This window comes from Neolamprologus brichardi, chromosome 3 (assembly GCF_056152115.1).
Source record: "Neolamprologus brichardi isolate AB-2024 chromosome 3, ASM5615211v1, whole genome shotgun sequence".
NCBI lineage: Eukaryota > Metazoa > Chordata > Actinopteri > Cichliformes > Cichlidae > Neolamprologus > Neolamprologus brichardi.
Window position 1 is genome coordinate 49,763,842 of NC_142106.1, and position 17,371 is coordinate 49,781,212.

Here is a 17,371-nt window from a genome sequence, read left to right on the forward strand (position 1 = left end):
CAAAGGTTAATCCTTCGGACGTGGGACGGGCCGTCGCAGTAAGAAAGATTCCTATTGGTCAGACCAATGCTCCCTGCGCCTCTCATTCTAAAAATTGATTGGCTGAAAAATGTCAATCTCCTATTTTTGATACCTCGTTAACAGGCAACAAATCGCAAATATAACGTGTCTATACGCTCATTGTACATTAATGCATGTAGACGATTTCCTGAAATTCAAACCTAGCATCAGCGTAGGGAAGAAAGGCGATTAAGAGACTTTGAATGGGGGCTGCGGTTTCACAAACTGCTGAGATTTTCCTGTACAGCCTCTCTCTCTGAGGCTTACACAGGATATTCCGGAAAAACTTCTACTCTCTACTTACCGTAGAGTGCAGTGGTGTTTTTAACCTAGTCTAGTTTATTATGTGTACTCTGAGGTATTTATAGTCCTCCACAATGTCCACATCGACCTCTTGGATTGAAACAGGGGTCACATGTTTCCTGGTCCCCCTAAAGTCCACAAACAATTCTTTGGTCTTTGTCTTGTTGAGCTGCAGGTGACTCTGCTCGCACCACATAACAAAAGAAAACACTGCATCCAAATGAACAGAATCAACTTTTGGAGATTTACTTATGTGGATGATTGAGCATGCATCAAGATGACAAAAGAGTCCATCATAACTCAGTACTCTGTCTCAACACCCTCACTGATGCATCCAACCACCGCAGAGTCATCAGAAAACTTCTGAAGATGAACCTCCTCAATATCGCCTGCTCTGAAGGCCCCTTTTCTTGTCATTGAGGAGGGTTTTTATGTCCTTAGTTATGCACAGCTTGTTATTTAGGTAACAATGGACAGTCTGAGCAGGGACGATGGAGTCAGCGATACACTCAGTAAGCCCACTGATGTCCTCACTGACAAGTTTACAGTGTCTCCCAGTCTGTCACCTCAAAACAGCCCTGTAGTTTCACTAAGACCTCCTTTAACCACTCGCTGTGTGTGTGTCTGTATGCTAACAGTAGGTCTAAAATTCTCTCCCCCTTGGTGGGACAGACCACATACTGTGTGAAAGTTGGCAGTGTAAAACTTCAGATATACAGCCAAGTGTCATTACTAAAATTACTGTACATTATACATAATCATAACAACAATAATAATAGTACTCACTAGTTCGGGTCAGCCATGAAGCAGGACAAGTTCAGACTCCAACGGACAATGAGCTCTGCAGGGAGGCTTATCAGCACCGATATGCCCTCCATCAAGGACCTGTACAGGCCCAGTTTTAGGAAAGGGCCAGAAAACATCTCTGCAGACCCTTCACATTGCAACTGCTTCCTTCAGGAGGCACTACAGAGCACTGTTTACTAAAACCAGCTGCCAAAGACAGTTTCTTCCCCCAGGCTGTCAAGCTAATAATGAACACTGAGAAATAGCCCACTGTTATATCATTCAAGGTAACAGTGGCTTAGTATTACACTATTAAAATGAGTGTCTAAGATTCATCCAGGGTTGCACTATGTTCACCCCATTTATAACTATGTAACTTGTAAAAGAGCAAGAGGGTTTTGTTTTTTTTTTGTTTTTGTTTTTTTTTTTTTGGGGGGGGGGGGGGGGGGGGTTAAACAAAATGGGTTTTTTGCATTAAAAAAAACTTGAACTGGAGTCAAACAAACTTGGCCAAACACAGATTCTGATATAAAAACATGTCCAAGTCAATGTTTATCATGTCATAACATATTTCATGTCACAAGTTGCATTTATCATTCTCTGTATGACAAAGTGATCTTCCACCAGTCTTCACTTGTGTGTTCACGGGCTGATGGACTCTGCAGTCGAGTTCACATCTTATAGTAAGCGCACACACACACACACACACAAACACACAGAGGTCACAATCCTCGAACTTTAGACAGATTTTTTATTATAACCTAATAGTGAGAAATCAATACAGACAAAAAGGTTCCGAGGTCAATGCTTTACTACTACAGGTTGAACATGTGAATCTCATATTTATCATAGCAATGGAAATCAATGGAATTTAAGTAATGTTCCTACTGTCAATAAAAGAAAAAAAAAAGAAAAATCAAACACAATGTAGCTTAAGAAAAAAAAAGTTCTCCCATCTTAATTTCACAAATGTTTTCATCTGATCCCGAACAGAAAAGTGGAACCATGAGAAGGAAGAGAAGGTCCTCGTTTTCAGGCTTCAAGCACTCACATTTGTTTAGCCGTCGCTGCAGTTATGAGGCATACTTCCACTAACACAAATACACTAAACGCACATAATACATTAGAAGCTGCTGAATACACTTTAAGTTCTATTAACAGAAGACTCACCTTTACAATAAGCACCATGCACTAATGTAATGTGTTCAGGCTATGTATGTTTTTTTCAGAAGGGCAAAAATTCAGTTGTGGCAGTGTCACATAAGGAATCAGGCTGGACCTGCTTTTACATACTTGCTAACTGCAGCTATACCACAGCATGTTACAAGACAATGAGAGATGGGAAACTGAGCCACTGTTTGGACTGGAGTGTGAATTAGGACCTGGAAGAAGATCAAAGCATATTGTGAATGTATCCAACCATTTAGACTTAAATGATCTGCTTACTGTGCCCACCCACCCACATACAGAGCGCTGACTTTAGCTTCAAACAACAGCAATGAGATTCACTGTGTGACGTTTACATGGCACTTCGGCTAGCCTACCTGCTTACTGTAAATCAGCTCTGCCCTGACTGCATGGGACAAGCACTAGTATGTATACCGTGCCCGCTCCGCGCCGGGATCCCGCGGATTTTCATAGGTAGAACTTCTTGGGAGGGCGGTCACCGGAGAAAGGCGCGAACGCTCATATGTATATCCATCTGCTTCGGCAGCAACTCTCCGAATCGGACTCCGGTCACGTGCGTAGTATGAAGAGACTGGGGCTGGTGGAGGAGGGAGGGGAGGGCGCTCGTATGGGTTGACATTAGAGGGAGGCAGACGCTCCCTCATTATAGCCGTGGAGGAGGACGCTGCTGGAGCAGGCAAGGGGACAGCGCGGCGTTCCTCAAAATAACTGCCTCCGTAAGAATTGGCCCTGTACTTCTCGTAGTAGTCCACAACCCCGTACGGATCTCTTTCCTCGTAAGGCGACCGTCGCACCGGGTAGGCTGGGAACGCGCCATAGAGTGAGCCGTTGCCCCTGTATGCTGCCTCGCCGCCATACATCTGAGCCATGCTATGTTCTGCAGCAGCATTTACACCATACCCCGGGTGTGGCCCATACCTCATTGCACCCTCATAGCCTGCACCTCTTCTGTACCCTGCCATGTTGCTGCTGTGACCGGAACCTCGGGAAAAACCGTGCACAGGAGCATAGCTGCCACCGTAATCTGGTTCGCCACTGAAGTCCGGATGATAACCCCTGCTGCGACCCCGCCCGCCAAATCTCGAGGCATCATATCCATCAGACTTTGGCTCTGAACCGTGGTAGCCATTTTGGTCAAGAGGGCATTCTTTGGACCAGTGGCCTTCCTGCCCGCAACGATAACAACCCGATCTGTCTCCCATTCCCGGCGCAGTACGCAGGCGGCTAGTCGAAAGCTTCACGCTCATCAGTTTGCCTTAAAAAGAAAAGACTCAATAAGGATTTATACCTGCATTCATATTTCCTGCCTGTATCAATCAGCTAAAAGGCTGCATTGTATTCCAACAGTAGCAAGAAGACATACCTAATGATTTGAGCACTGAAAATATGGTTATTAAAGCTGAAATCCGTAACTTGAAACGCTTCTTAAACCACCGAAAACACAACAGGTAACTAATACGATGTGATCAGTGAGCGTCAATTTCAACTTGTACCCGTGGTGCGGACGTGGATCTCACCGGCGCAACCTGAGATTTATGATCCTGCGAATAAATGCGTGTCAAACACCACGTTCTACGAACAGGACTACGTCATGTCCGTTTTAATCCCGCCCTTAATGGGACTATGCATTTGGTCCGATTTGTACACTCTATGTACTTCAAATCGGATACTTGGAATAACCACACAACAGGTGTTTACCTGACGAGTGAGTCATAAATTCCAGTCTGTGTCCCTTTAAGTCCACAACACAGGCGGATATTACCAAAGACATTACGGATACCAGCTTTAAAATGATGTTGGAATTGTCTATTAAAACTTACCTTAGTTCTTTTTACTCACCTGCATTTGAGCAATAATTTACCCATCAACATAACAATATTGATACTACATCTTTAATCTGACTTTAATTAAATCATCAAGCCCAGCCCAAGAGTTCACCTTTAAAAGCTGTGTTGTCTAACTGATTAATGGCTTCCATGGCATCCTCCATTCTCTCCATGTGAACAAAAGCATAGTTTTTTACTATGTCACACTCCAACACAGCGCCAAACTCTTCAAATTTGGCCCTCAGCTCCTGGTTGGTACAGGCAATGTTGCCAACGTGCAGTTTGGTGGATCCCCTTGACTTGCCACGACTTAATTCCACGTTCATAGGCTGGCCATTCAGCTCATACTGGTGGAGATTGCGGATGGCTTCCTCTGCCTCTGTTTTGTCATCCATGTGCACAAAGCCAAAGTTCTTGACAATTGAGCATTCTGCAATCTTTCCATACTGGGAGAAGAGAGAGCGAAGTTCATCTGATGTGGTGTCTGGGGACAAGTTCCCTATGAATATTTTCACCATTGTGCAGGGTCCACGTCACTAAAGGAAGAGAGGAACTTCAGCATTAGTAGCGTCATGACTCCGATGACTGAATTCAAACTTTTACCAGTTCATTTAACAAAATGCTATTCAGTTCAATTTTATTAATATAGCGCCAAATCACAACTCCAAGGTTGTAAGGTGAACTTCTGCGATAATGAGAGTTTCCAGCAGTGTTGTTGAGCAATCACTACTCAAACTTTATGGACTTTTTTCCATTAACAAGGCTTCCTGCGGCATGTAGGAGTGAGGACCCCTACTAGTTAACTGTATAGAAAGTCTCCACGTAATCTAATGGGGACAACACGAACAACACTGGTACAGTCCGCACAGAATAGAGTGGCAGCAATACTAACAAAGCCAGCACTCTGACAGCATTTCATTAAAGATAACCCACTCGGCTTTAACGAGTCACCGTATGGGCCTGGAACGTTAACTGGAGAATAACGTAATGGACGCGCTCTTTGGGCAAAAGTTTAAGCGCTACAACTAAAGTTTGACGAAGGAGCTGACCAACAGACAAAGCTGCAGTGGACTGGATTCAGCGGAGCCATTTCTATCGGCTGTTCAGTTTACAAAGAACCGGCGTGGTGTGCGGAGTCCAAAGGAAACGCGCGAACGAGCCATTAGCAAGCACAGCACTGCCCGCGCGGTGCTTAACCAGACACTGAGCACGCAGCCGAAAAAAGTCGTTAGCGGCACCGCTAAATAACATCACCGCAGCTTATCTGATTACAATGTGCATCAAAACCGTGACAAAACACTTACACACTTACACTTAGCGCACTATACTCTGCCTGCTTTGGTCAGTTACTCTTACGTAACGTCACAACATTCAGGCTGCGGCCTTCACTACACGAGTCGCGAGGCTGTAGCTTGGATGTTGGATTAGCAGATCTCTTTTACAGCAAACACTTCTGGAGCAGCTGGAACTGTGGTGCACTGGGTCATTTTCGCAACCGATTTTTGTTCCTCGCAATTACGAGGTAATACAATTCATACCTGTTAAAAGTCGCACTCCTCGTCTCCTCCCTCGGAGAATGAAATGGCGGCTAGCGCGTTGGCAGGCAAATACATACAGCTAACCCCGCTAGCGCTTTTTGGGAGGGACTAGCTAGCACCGAAAGCTAAGCCATGGCGTCTCCACATGCAGAGCAAAGGAAACCAAGGCAGGAGAATAGGCAAGATGGAGGATATAGTTCGTGACTACGTGAAAAATAGTTTTTTTCTAAACATTATTATCAGTACTTGAACAGTGACATTTAAGAAATCCGACTTGCTTTGGAAGATTAGCACCTAATCACGCTGATCAAAAGTGAAAAAGGTTCTTTCATACAGTCGCTGGATCACATCTTTGGGTCTTTGAAAGCGTTCATGCGGAGACACACAGCCCACTCAAAGCTGGATCTGTAGCCTGGAGTTTGGAGGTCCCATCTCGGTTCACGGAGCAAAGTTTTCAAGTTAACTGGACTACCACATACATATTAGTGTCAATGAGTTTCGTCCAATATGTTCTGATATGAAAACCTTATTGATAACAACGTAGCGAAAGAGGGGGCAATTTAGTTCTGATCCATCCCAGTTTGGGCACAGTGGTTCGTCCTGTATTCTCTACCATCCGCAGCAGAATAAAACACACATGACCCAAACTGGCTCAGCACATAAGGCTGTTTTGGTTTGTCAAAACAATTTATATTTCTCCAGGCTTGTCCCGGTGACTTCTCTCTCTTTTAAATGGAATTTAAATGTATGGTCCTGAATTTTAACACAATGAAGAGACAGGGGTTAGTATTTTTTCTCTCTAAAATCTGCACTGAAAAGTTTAATTCAACTGTGGCTCTACATCAATGAAGAGCTTTAAACAAACAAACAAAAAACAGAATTTCAAAGAAATATAGATTTTAAATATGTGAAGAATGGCCTTTCATTGGAGACTTTGTTTTATTTTATTTTTTTACAAGACATTGTCTTGAACATTAACCTTGAGCCCCTATTTGGCCAAATAACTGGATTTTATTTTCTGATATTCATACTTGGAGCATTTTTAGAACAAAATACCAAAAGCCACACCACTGCGTTCATCATACTCAAGTAAAAAAAACTGAAAAGAGCATGACCAAAATAATTTTGGCTTTATTAAAAATCATTAACTTCAGATTTTTTTTAAAGGTATATTAATATTTTTTCAGCTAGTATGAAAAATACAAACTTCAAATCCACTCATAAGCGAAACAAGGAAAGGCACCTTCAACAGTACACAGGACGTGCCTCACAACTTCTACAGCTCTGCTCTGTCCCCCCACAGACTTGTTTCTACTCAGTGTTACATGGATACAATAGAGATCTCACACATCGTGGCTCATTTCTGTTGTTGGCTACAGGCAGTCAGCACCACTATCATCGGGAAGAAAACCGTTTGTCAGTTGCACAATCCATATCAGCTAGCAGTCTCACTTTGGTGTCACTTAGTTGAGGAATTTTAGACCAGCAGACACCTCAATTATTAGAAAATGAACAAATAGCAGAACCCACAGACACATTTAACTGAGAAAAAAGCTGGAATGTTTATGATCTCCAGGCTTAACTTTGGTTTAAACTCTGTAAATGCTAACTGAACGCCAGACTGCACACACATCCATTTCCCTGCTGCTGCCTTTAGCCTTTTAATCCACTACAGAGGGAAACGCTGCACCATTCGATTCCACACTTCTGGCTTTACCTGTGATAAAATACACATTGAGAGTTACCGCCCGCTGCAGCAATGACGCTGCAGCAATGATGATCATTTGTAACACTTTTTTCTCTTTATCCAAATTCATTTTACTGACACACATGTCAAATGTGTGAAAGGGCAAGATCCAATTCTTCTGTGCAACGGGTAACCTATGCCATTATGTGGAATGAGGTACGCTTCATGCAATCTTAAAAAACAAAAAACAAAACATGTATTAACTGAACAAGAATATGTCTAAATGACAAAGAAAGACCAAAAATTATTATTTGCCGATTTGAACAATTTGCAACAAATGATGAGAGACATGTAAAGAAAGAAAGACTTGGCTAAAACCCGAGCTGAAAACCTGCAGAGTAAGAAAAATGTCAAAGTGTGACGTTTGCTAATCGCCCCTTCAGAAAACAAGCTAGGGGAACATGGCTGAAAAGAGTCATCTGCAGGCCACTGGCATCTCAGATGCCTAGAAGATACGGACACCATTTTCCAAACAGAGTCTCTTTGCCGTACATCAACGCAGACTGAAGGAATCACACTTGAAGTGACGGCAAAGGAAAAGTCTTGCAGTTCACAGATAGACCTAGAAAGAGAGCACAGCATTCCTGAGAAACAGTGCTGACACTTACCACAACTTTAAAAGATTCAGAACGTTAAAAACAGTCCAAGTTCAGACAAACACAGAACCGCGTCAGTGCCCGCTGACTGCTAATGTCTTAAAGTAACGTTATGGACTGTGGTGCTCACCTGGCTTTAGTAAGGCGCATAACGTGATGCATAATGACCTTTGGGTCGTGCAGCTGTGTATGAGCTCCTGGAGGCAGAGGCGGGCGACAGTTGTGTTCGCTCATAGGCAAAGCCGGCCGATGGGACAGCTGCTCGTCTGGTCGGGGTGTGCTCACCTGTGTAGCATGCGGCAGGCACTTGAGGCGGAGGCAGGGCCTGACGCTCAAAGGGATCTACACTGGATGAGAGCTTTGAGATGGAGGAAGGTGGGGGAGGGGGAAGGTAGGACATGCGCCGATCCTCAAAATAGCTTGAGCCAAAAGGATGAGCTCTGTACTTCTCATAATAGTCGACGCTGCTATAGAGATGGTCACGATCAAAGGCTGGTGACCTATCAGCATAGGAGCCTGGTGCTCTGCTGCTGTACCGATCCCCCGGCTCAGAGGCGTAGCCGCTAAGCCTGTGGGGAGGAGGTGGAGGCAACCCACCTACGTAACTAGCCTGACTATATGCAGAGCCACCCATGTAATCAGCTGCTGCAGGTGAGGCCATCCCGTAGCTGCCATAACTTGGGAGACCGTGTGGCGGGGCCCAGGTGCCGCGACCTCTCATGCTGTCACTGTGGCTACCGTTCCGACTGACTGGACAGTCTTTCGACCAGTGGCCGTGTTTCCCGCAGACAAAGCAGCCCGTATGATTTCCCATTCCCGGGGCAGTGCGAAGCCGACTGGTGGATAGCTGTACGCTCATCAGCTTGCCTTGTAAGGAAAGAGAAGACACGCATGAGACCGTGGGGACTCTGACACGGAAAGCTTCTTAACGACCATTAAACACGTTAAAGCGACAATGACTGAGAGAAGCGAAAAAACGTGCAGCACAACGTGCAGGTGACTGAATGACAGTGCAGTGCCCATTCATCAAGTACACTGCCACTGGTTTTACAAAAAAACCTTCCAAAATTGTGATTATTTTCAGTTAACTGGTCAGTTAACGGTTATCCATACTCTCTGGAAATACATCAGCAAGAGGACTTTACTAATCCCTACGGCGGCAAAATAGAATCCAAAATCGCATGTACAGAGAAGACAACTTGCACTCCCCTGCCCGAGTGTTCACCTTTGTAGGCTGTGTTGTCCAGCTTACTGATGGCTTCCATTGCATCCTCGACTCGCTCCATGTGAACAAAGGCATAGTCCTTAACAATGTCACACTCCACCACTGCGCCAAACTCTTCAAACTTGGCCCTCAAAACATCACTAGTGACCTCTTCCCCGAGGTTGCTGACATGCAGTTTGGTGGTGGACTTAGGCCTCCCTTTGCTCATTTCCACATTCATGCGCCAGCCGTGCAGCTGGTGCTGGTGGAGGTTTTTGATGGCCTCCTCTGCCTCGCTCATGTTGCTCATGTGTACAAAGCCGTAGTTTTTGACAGTGTCACATTCTGTGACTTTGCCGTACTTCTCGAAGAGTTCCCGTAGCTCCTCTGCTGTGGCATTGCAGGCAAGGTTGCCAATAAAAATTTTCACCATGATGAATTCTTTGTATCCTAGAAGATCAAGAAATATGTCTGTTAGGAACACATTCCATACTTATTGATCTAAAAGGATGTGAGGGCCATTGCCCATTTCTGTTGGTTAACAATGTCATGAAATTGCTACCTTATACAAATAAATACAAACTAAATCTAAAAGCAATTGTTCAGCTAATACAAAGGCCTTTGCAAACATTAACAAGGCAGGGCATGTTTGCTTAAACTGTTGAATGTTTTCACACCAAACATCAATGAGGACAGGCCAAAATCAAGTCACATAAAAGGAGAGAATCATTCACTCAGCTTTCACCAGCTTCTTTTATTAGACCGCAGAAGATTCAACGTGTGGACTGTCTGTGGTGGTCAGAATGATGTCCATGTCAGACACTGGCAGGATAGTTTCTTATCTGTACTCATCACAGGCGACCTAACATGTGTGACTACTCGAGTAGTCAAGTGTGCACACAGAGACTACACAATTCATTTAAACCGTATCTACATGTTGCTGCTGCAAAATGATCTGCAGATGAGAAGAGCTGAACTCCGGGCTGTGACAGGAGCTGCTTTGGGGCTGGGTGACATAAACAGACTTTTGCTGAGCAGATGTGCTAACTTTTGAGTGTGTATGCTGTATTTGGAAAAGTACCACCTTCATATTACACACTGCCTTCATTTGTCAGTGGAGACATGTCAACACCAGTTTTGCACTCGTAAAGTAGCTAGCTTGTTAGCACTAATGCGTATGTTACATTAATCACATGATAACGAACCCTAACGCCACAGGTACGTGTTGCTCCTAATTTCTAAACTATGTAAACTGCGTTTAGTTCGCAACTCTTCACCATTCATCCACTGTTATTTATAATTTTTGACTGTAATACGTCCAGGAAGCTAATGCTCGCTAGCCACAGACTCACTCACTTTGGCCTGTTAATTAATTTTCTTCTTTAATAAACACCACAACGTAAGTTTTACATCGCACACATAAAGATTCGTGTCACGTCTTCACACCAAAACCCCCAGCTCACCTATAAAGAGACGTAGGCCTCGATACCAATGAATGAACAATGAAATGACGCCACTTTACCGTCAGTGTTCTCTTCTTCTACTGTTGCTGTGATTGGTAGTTAGCAAACCAGCTTGGAGCCGTTCGCCCTCTACTGGCCTGGAGTGCGAACAAGTCAATCGGCGCCAAAAGTGAGCTCGTTGACCACAGCATTTTTTTTTTTTTACCATTATAAAAAAGGACATTAGATATAAAATTTACTGGAAAAAAACCCTAAAGCATAAGCAATCAGTTCAATCTGCCATGTTGTTGTTGTTTTTGTTTTTTACAAAGGCAGAGCAGCCAGCAGAGCAAAAGGAAGCTGCGACATGAAAATCAAACATGGAGATAAAGGAAAGATGGGAGCAGGAAGGCCCTTGAGTATTTCACCTTATTTAACATTTCTGTACTATTGTTATTTAATAAGATGTTCTTATACAAAGGGTTTCTGTGTGCAAAAAAAGAAAAAAGAAGAAATGAGCTGCACTTTTGTGGCTTGCACACTGGGAGGCTCCAGTAAAGGTTTGAACCATTGACTGTAGAAAACTATGTATCTATATGTCAGGTCGGGTATCAGATGCCACCTCTCTGGGAACATCTCAGGCCCTCCAAGGTATGGAGGCCTATCTCCCCCCACCACTCCCCCTGCCAGTGGCAGACGCCCTCAGACATCGGTGGTTCTTTGTGTCCGGGGATGGGCGTCCAGGTACACACTGGCTCACTCCTTGGTGGCTGCTTGTCGGGGCCTGGAGCCTGGGGCTCACTCGGGCTCCTTCGGGGGTGGGGTGCCCTCGGCCTCTTGGCCTGGGGCTCAGTCACTCTGGCACAGCTGACAGAGCTCACGGGCACGTCACTGCAACCCCCCCTGGCTTCTGCTCCGCGGCTGTCCCCTCATCTGGGGCTCTCCTCAGCTCTTTCCGGGATAGTGGCACGGTTGCCTCTCCGTTGGTCTTCCTTGGTCTCTTGTGTTCTGAGGGCCTCTGGATGTCTGGAGCCTGGATCTCCTCCATACCTGCTTCATGCCCTGGAGGACGGGGCTGTGGCCCCCCCAAACCCTCTAGCAGATCATTACATGAAGGAACCTTTTAAGTACAAGCGCGCTCATGCTCACAGGTGAACACACGGGTGCTCACACACACAAACTACACCCTTTTTGGCTCCTACCTCAAAGCACACTGTGCGCTGTCGATCTTTCGTGCTGCACAATAATATTCAATATTTAGTATTTACTGTTATCTTCACATAGATCATCACGATGATGTTGTTTATTATATTGCTCTTTTTTCTTTGCTTGTTTTCTCTTTTTTCTTTCTCAACAGGTGATCCAGGTGATTGATATATGCATTTTTTGTCTGTTTGTTTTGTTGTTGTTTTTTTTTTTTGCCTTTTATCGCCGTCCCTCTTCCCCGCTGTTTCCTTCTTTTCTTTTCCCCAGTCAAGTCTGTCCCATATTCAGCAAGTGAAAATAAAATAAAATAAACAATAAAAGCAAAGGTGAATCAAATAGACCAATAGGCTGGGATGGTCCATTTGGTAAAGTAAATCCGTTGGGCATCTTTTTTTGCCTTTAGACAATAATTCTGATGACAAAAGAACCAAACAGGACAGATGAGGGGGAAAAAAAGATTATGGAGATTACCTTAAAAAATGTAAATAAATAGTAAATTTTCTAACAAAAAAAAAAAGGAAATCGGTGTAATTGAATAATGAGCTGGGGGGGTGGGGGTCAGAGCGTCGTCTTTGACAACTTCCTACCAGACCCGTGGAAGTGGAAGCTTCAATGAAGAAAGATTCCTGCTCCCAGCTGTTCATTGGCTCGGCATTTTAAACTCCTAAAGGGTCACCTGGCCTGTAAATAAACAGGGCCAATAAAAAAAAAATCACAAGAGTAATACAAAAATTTCAGCCAGTTTAGCTTAATACATTAACTTATTCTTGTGTACACAGTAATTCATAAATAAATAATGTATATTATCAATAAAGATTGATCTAAACAGTTTAATTGCTATGTGCAGATAAAGGTTGCATAGCTTTAAAACATTTGCTATCCAGCAAATATCAGTCAAAGTCAACACAAAAGGTAACATAACAATCGTTCAAATTATTTGGACCGGTGATCCAAATCAACTGGCGTTGGTCAAACAGATGTGTGGTAGACTTACTTTGAAGGAGCTGCTACCGACAAACCAGCAAATAAACACCAAATATTTCATCTGTGACATTTGTGAGGTTTCCTCAAACACACTCCGTCAGTCTTGCTGCTGTTGAACGACAAACTATTTAAAAATGTCGCGGGTTTACCTGGTCATATTCTCATTCACAGGGCGATCGCCAAAACAAAAGCAAACAATTAACACCACGCCGATGCTGTTCACAGGACAGCAAGAGTAACGATCAGGAGCATCTTGTTTTCGTTATCGTTCCCCTCGTACGTGTTTTACTGCGATTTCAGCGTTTTCGCTTCACAACTAAAGTGTGCAGTTTACTTTGTGTGCACTCAAATGGAGTCAAGTCAATTAGCGCCACCTGTGGTCAAGTGCCATAGCTGTAATAATGTGAACTATTGTTTGCAAGATGGTTTGTTCCACAATGGATTGTGTTGCTGCACGGACGTTTTTAGAGTGACACACAAGTAAGGATTGTTAGGCTGTATGTTGCTGTTGTACATGGCACAGGACCAATCTGAGTCGCATGACTTGTTAATAAAACTTACTACCCCGTTGGGTAGGAAATAGATATTCTGGAGTCTGTCGTGAATGAGACCAGAATATAACATGGTGGCAGCGGAGCGGACAGCGGAGCAGGTAGCGGAGTAAGCTGCACGGCCGGAGTGGACCCCCGGGAGACGCCTGTCGGAGCGGCGAGCAACTAGCGGCTAATCGAGTTAGCACCGCCGCGAGGCATGGAGGGCCTTAAAGCACCGCCGACGTTGGTATTGGACTCCAGTAACCTATCACGGACATGGAAGACCTGGAGGGACGAGTTTATGCTCTATTTGGAGCTCACCATGGACTCAGACGGCGAACAGAAAAAAGTAAGCCTGTTCAGTTATCTCGTTGGTGAGAGCGGCAGGGAGCTGCTAGACACGCTAATGGGCGACACGACAGTTAAGGACATTATTGAGAAGTTTGATAATCATTGCAATCCTGTAGTTAATGAAACTGTGGAGCGTTATCGGTTCTTCACGAGAAACCAAGGCACCAGTGAGACGATCGACAGCTATGTGACGGAGTTAAAGCTGCTGACAAAAACGTGCAATTTTGGAGTAATAAGGGACTCACTGATTCGCGACAGGATTGTATGTGGACTTAACAACCCGAGTTTGAGGGAGAGACTGCTGCGTGAGAAAAACATGACACTGGATGCATGCATACAGCACTGCAGAGCCGCGGAGCTGTCGCGGGAAAACAGCAAAACCATTTCGGGAGCTGCAGTGGAGGAGGTGCATGCTGTGCGTGGAGCTGCGCGCCAGAAAAGGATCGGCGACGCAGTGGACTGTAAGTTTTGTGGCAGAACACATGAAAAAAAGAAAGAAAAATGTCCAGCATACAGGAAGAAATGTAAAAAGTGTGGCAGAGAAAACCACTTTGCAGTTAAATGCACAGCACATTCAGAGCAGAAGAGAAGGACGAATGTACACAACGTGACAGCATGTGAGAGTGATGAGTATGAGGACGTTCTCTGTGTTACAGAGGCTGACACACATGATTCAACTACAAAGAACACTGACAAAGTGAGAGGCACTCAACTCTTTGCAGGCATGCTGATGGGCAAAGAGATTGTAAATTTTCAGATTGACTGTGGTGCCAGTTGTAATGTAATGCCAATCCACATGCTAAGCCCGAACACACAGTTGGAGGACACACAGACAGTGTTGATGATGTACAACAAAAGTAAGATAAAGCCGTTGGGAAAATGCAAAGTTAAGCTACGTAACCCGAGAAATCAGAAACTGTATCGGTTGGAGTTTCAAGTGGTTGACACAGACTGTAAAGTACCACTGCTGGGCAAGAGAGCCAGCGAAGCGATGAAACTCATAAAAGTGCACTATGAAAACATCTTGAAACTGGACAGCATCGTTACTTCAGAGCACCCAACAGCCAATGAGTGGAACATGGATCAGATTAAAGCAGAGTATGCCGATGTCTTCACAGGAGATGGCTGTTTGGAGGGAGAGTTAAGGCTCGAGGTGGATGTAACTGTGAAACCAGTGCAGTTACCAAAACGGCGTGTCCCTATTGCAATGATAAAGCCGTTAAAAAAGGAGCTTCAAGATCTTCAGCGCAGAGGGATCATTACACCAGTAGAATGCAGCTCAGACTGGATCAGTGGGATGGTTGTGGTCCAAAAGCAGAGTGGGGACTTAAGGGTGTGCATAGATCCAAAACCCTTAAACAAAGCCCTACAACGGAGCCACTTCCCATTGAGGACATTTTACCAGATCTGTCAAAGGCTAAAGTGTTCTCTGTCTGCGACGTGAAGAGTGGGTTCTGGCACGTGAAACTGGAGGAGTCGTCGAGCTATCTGACAACATTTTCGACTCCGTTTGGACGCTACAGATGGCTGAGGATGCCAATGGGGATAAGTCCAGCTCCAGAAGTGTTCCAGAGGAAGCTCACACAAGCTTTGGATGGACTGGCAGGGATCTACATCATTGCAGATGATGTGCTGATCACGGGTCAGGGGGACACAGATGCTGAAGCAGTTCGTGACCATGACGAGAAGCTGAGACAGTTTTTGACTCGTTGCAGGCAGAAAAACATTAAGTTAAACGCAGACAAGTTTAAACTTAAACAGAAGGAGACTACGTACATTGGACATCAGCTGACATGCAACGGTCTGAAAATAGACCCAGAGAAGGTTAGGGCTATAGAACAAATGCCCAGACCTACAGATGTGAAGGCAGTACAGAGACTGTTAGGTATGGTGAACTACTTAGCAAAGTTTTGCCCACATCTGTCTGACCACTGCGACATACTGAGACAACTGACACACAAAGACAGTGAGTGGAACTGGACGACTCGACATGAAGACGCATTCCAGAGACTAAAAGAGACTATAGCAGAGGCTCCAGTCCTGAAATACTACTGTCCGGAGGAAGAGCTGACAGTACAATGTGACGCTTCTGACAAAGGGTTAGGTGCAGCACTTATGCAGAAGGGTAAGCCTGTGGCTTTTGCGAGTAGAGCACTTACACGTACAGAGCAAGGTTATGCCCAGATCGAAAAGGAGCTTTTGGCTGTAGTTTTCAGTATGGAGAAGTTTCATCAGTACACATATGGTCGTAAAGTGGTGGTACAGAGTGATCACAAACCCTTAGAGACCATTGTTAGAAAACCGCTGTTGAGCGCACCCAAACGGTTGCAAAGGATGCTTATGTGCATTCAGAAATATGACATAGATGTGGTGTATGTGCCAGGCAAAGACATGTTATTAGCAGACACGTTGAGTAGGGCATATCTACCAGAGTGCTCACCACAGGGCTCCATAGAGGAGGAAACAGAGAGCATTAACATGGTCACTCATGCACCCATCTCACCTGACAGACTAAACAGCATAAGGACTGCTACACAAGAGGACAAAGCACTACAGATCCTCATAGATACAATTCACAGAGGTTGGCCGACTGACAAAAGAGACACTGATGGTGACATCAGACCATACTTCTCATTCCAGGATGAACTGAGTAGTCAGGATGGACTTGTGTTTAGAGGTGAACGTGTTGTTGTCCCGACTACCATGAGACAGGAGATCATCGCTAGACTACACTCGACACACCTAGGTGTAGAAGGTTGTCTAAGGAGAGCCAGAGAGTGTGTGTATTGGCCAGGCATGAATGAACAAATTAAGACTTATGTGACTAAGTGTGACATCTGCAGGTCAGTTGACTACAGACAGCAGAAAGAGACCTTGGTCCCACATGAGATCCCGACTAGACCATGGGCTAAGGTGGGCTCAGACCTGTTTATGTTTGACAACAAGGACTACCTTATCACAGTGGACTACTATTCAAACTTCTGGGAAATTGACTATCTCCCAGACACTAAGTCCACCACAGTGATTAGAAAGCTGAAGGCTCACTTTGCCAGACAGGGCATCCCAGACATTGTTGTTTCAGATAATGGACCACAGTATACGTCCGGTGAGTTTCTGAGATTTAGTCGACTGTGGGATTTCCAGCACAAAACATCTTCACCAGGTTACCCTCAGAGTAATGGGAAGGCTGAATCAGCAGTGAAAACAGCAAAGAGGCTGCTGCTAAAGGCAAAAATGGCGGGGCAGGACCCGTATCTTGCGATTCTAGACCATCGCAACACACCATCACAAGGCCTGGAGACCAGCCCAGCTCAGAGGCTGCTCAGCAGGAGGACACAGACGCTTTTGCCAACCAGGACGAGTCTGCTAAGGCCAAAAGTCATTCCAGCCCTGCGGGACTTGGAGATGAAACAGAAGCGCCAAAAATTGTGCTATGACCGATCAGCACGAGACATGGACTCTTTGAAGTTAGGGGACAGTGTCAGAGTTCAGCCTTTTGACCGCCATTCCACTTGGAGCAGGGGAGTGGTGATTGGGACTGTTGACCCGAGGTCCTATGAGGTCCAGTTGGACTCTGGAAGTGTTCTGAGGAGGAATCGGAGGCACC

The 17,371-nt window shown here is 44.9% G+C and overlaps 2 protein-coding genes across 3 annotated transcripts; both read right to left on the reverse strand.

Annotated features, from left to right (window-relative positions):
- Window positions 1-1,883: 1,883 nt before the first annotated feature.
- On the reverse strand, window positions 1,884-6,209 carry rbm4.1 (RNA binding motif protein 4.1). Of its 2 annotated transcripts, XM_087837803.1 has the most exons (4): window positions 5,702-6,209; window positions 4,276-4,699; window positions 2,694-3,592; window positions 1,884-2,531 (listed from the first exon to the last, which is right to left on the reverse strand). In XM_087837803.1, exons 2-3 carry the CDS (start codon window positions 4,679-4,681, stop codon window positions 2,739-2,741), a joined length of 1,260 nt encoding a protein of 419 aa, XP_087693929.1. In that variant the 5' UTR covers window positions 4,682-4,699; window positions 5,702-6,209; the 3' UTR covers window positions 1,884-2,531; window positions 2,694-2,738. The 2 variants fall into 2 exon arrangements, with proteins under 2 accessions (XP_087693929.1, XP_006809916.2); XM_006809853.3 differs by having other exon boundaries at window positions 1,884-3,592; window positions 5,702-6,206.
- Window positions 6,210-6,494: 285 nt separating this feature from the next.
- LOC102787147 (RNA-binding protein 4.1-like) lies at window positions 6,495-10,799 on the reverse strand. Its single transcript, XM_006809854.3, has 4 exons — window positions 10,712-10,799; window positions 9,270-9,698; window positions 8,175-8,911; window positions 6,495-8,010 (listed from the first exon to the last, which is right to left on the reverse strand). The coding sequence occupies exons 2-3, from the start codon at window positions 9,679-9,681 to the stop codon at window positions 8,181-8,183; spliced, it is 1,143 nt and encodes a 380-aa protein (XP_006809917.2). The 5' UTR covers window positions 9,682-9,698; window positions 10,712-10,799; the 3' UTR covers window positions 6,495-8,010; window positions 8,175-8,180.
- Between the last annotated feature and the right edge of the window lie 6,572 nt (window positions 10,800-17,371).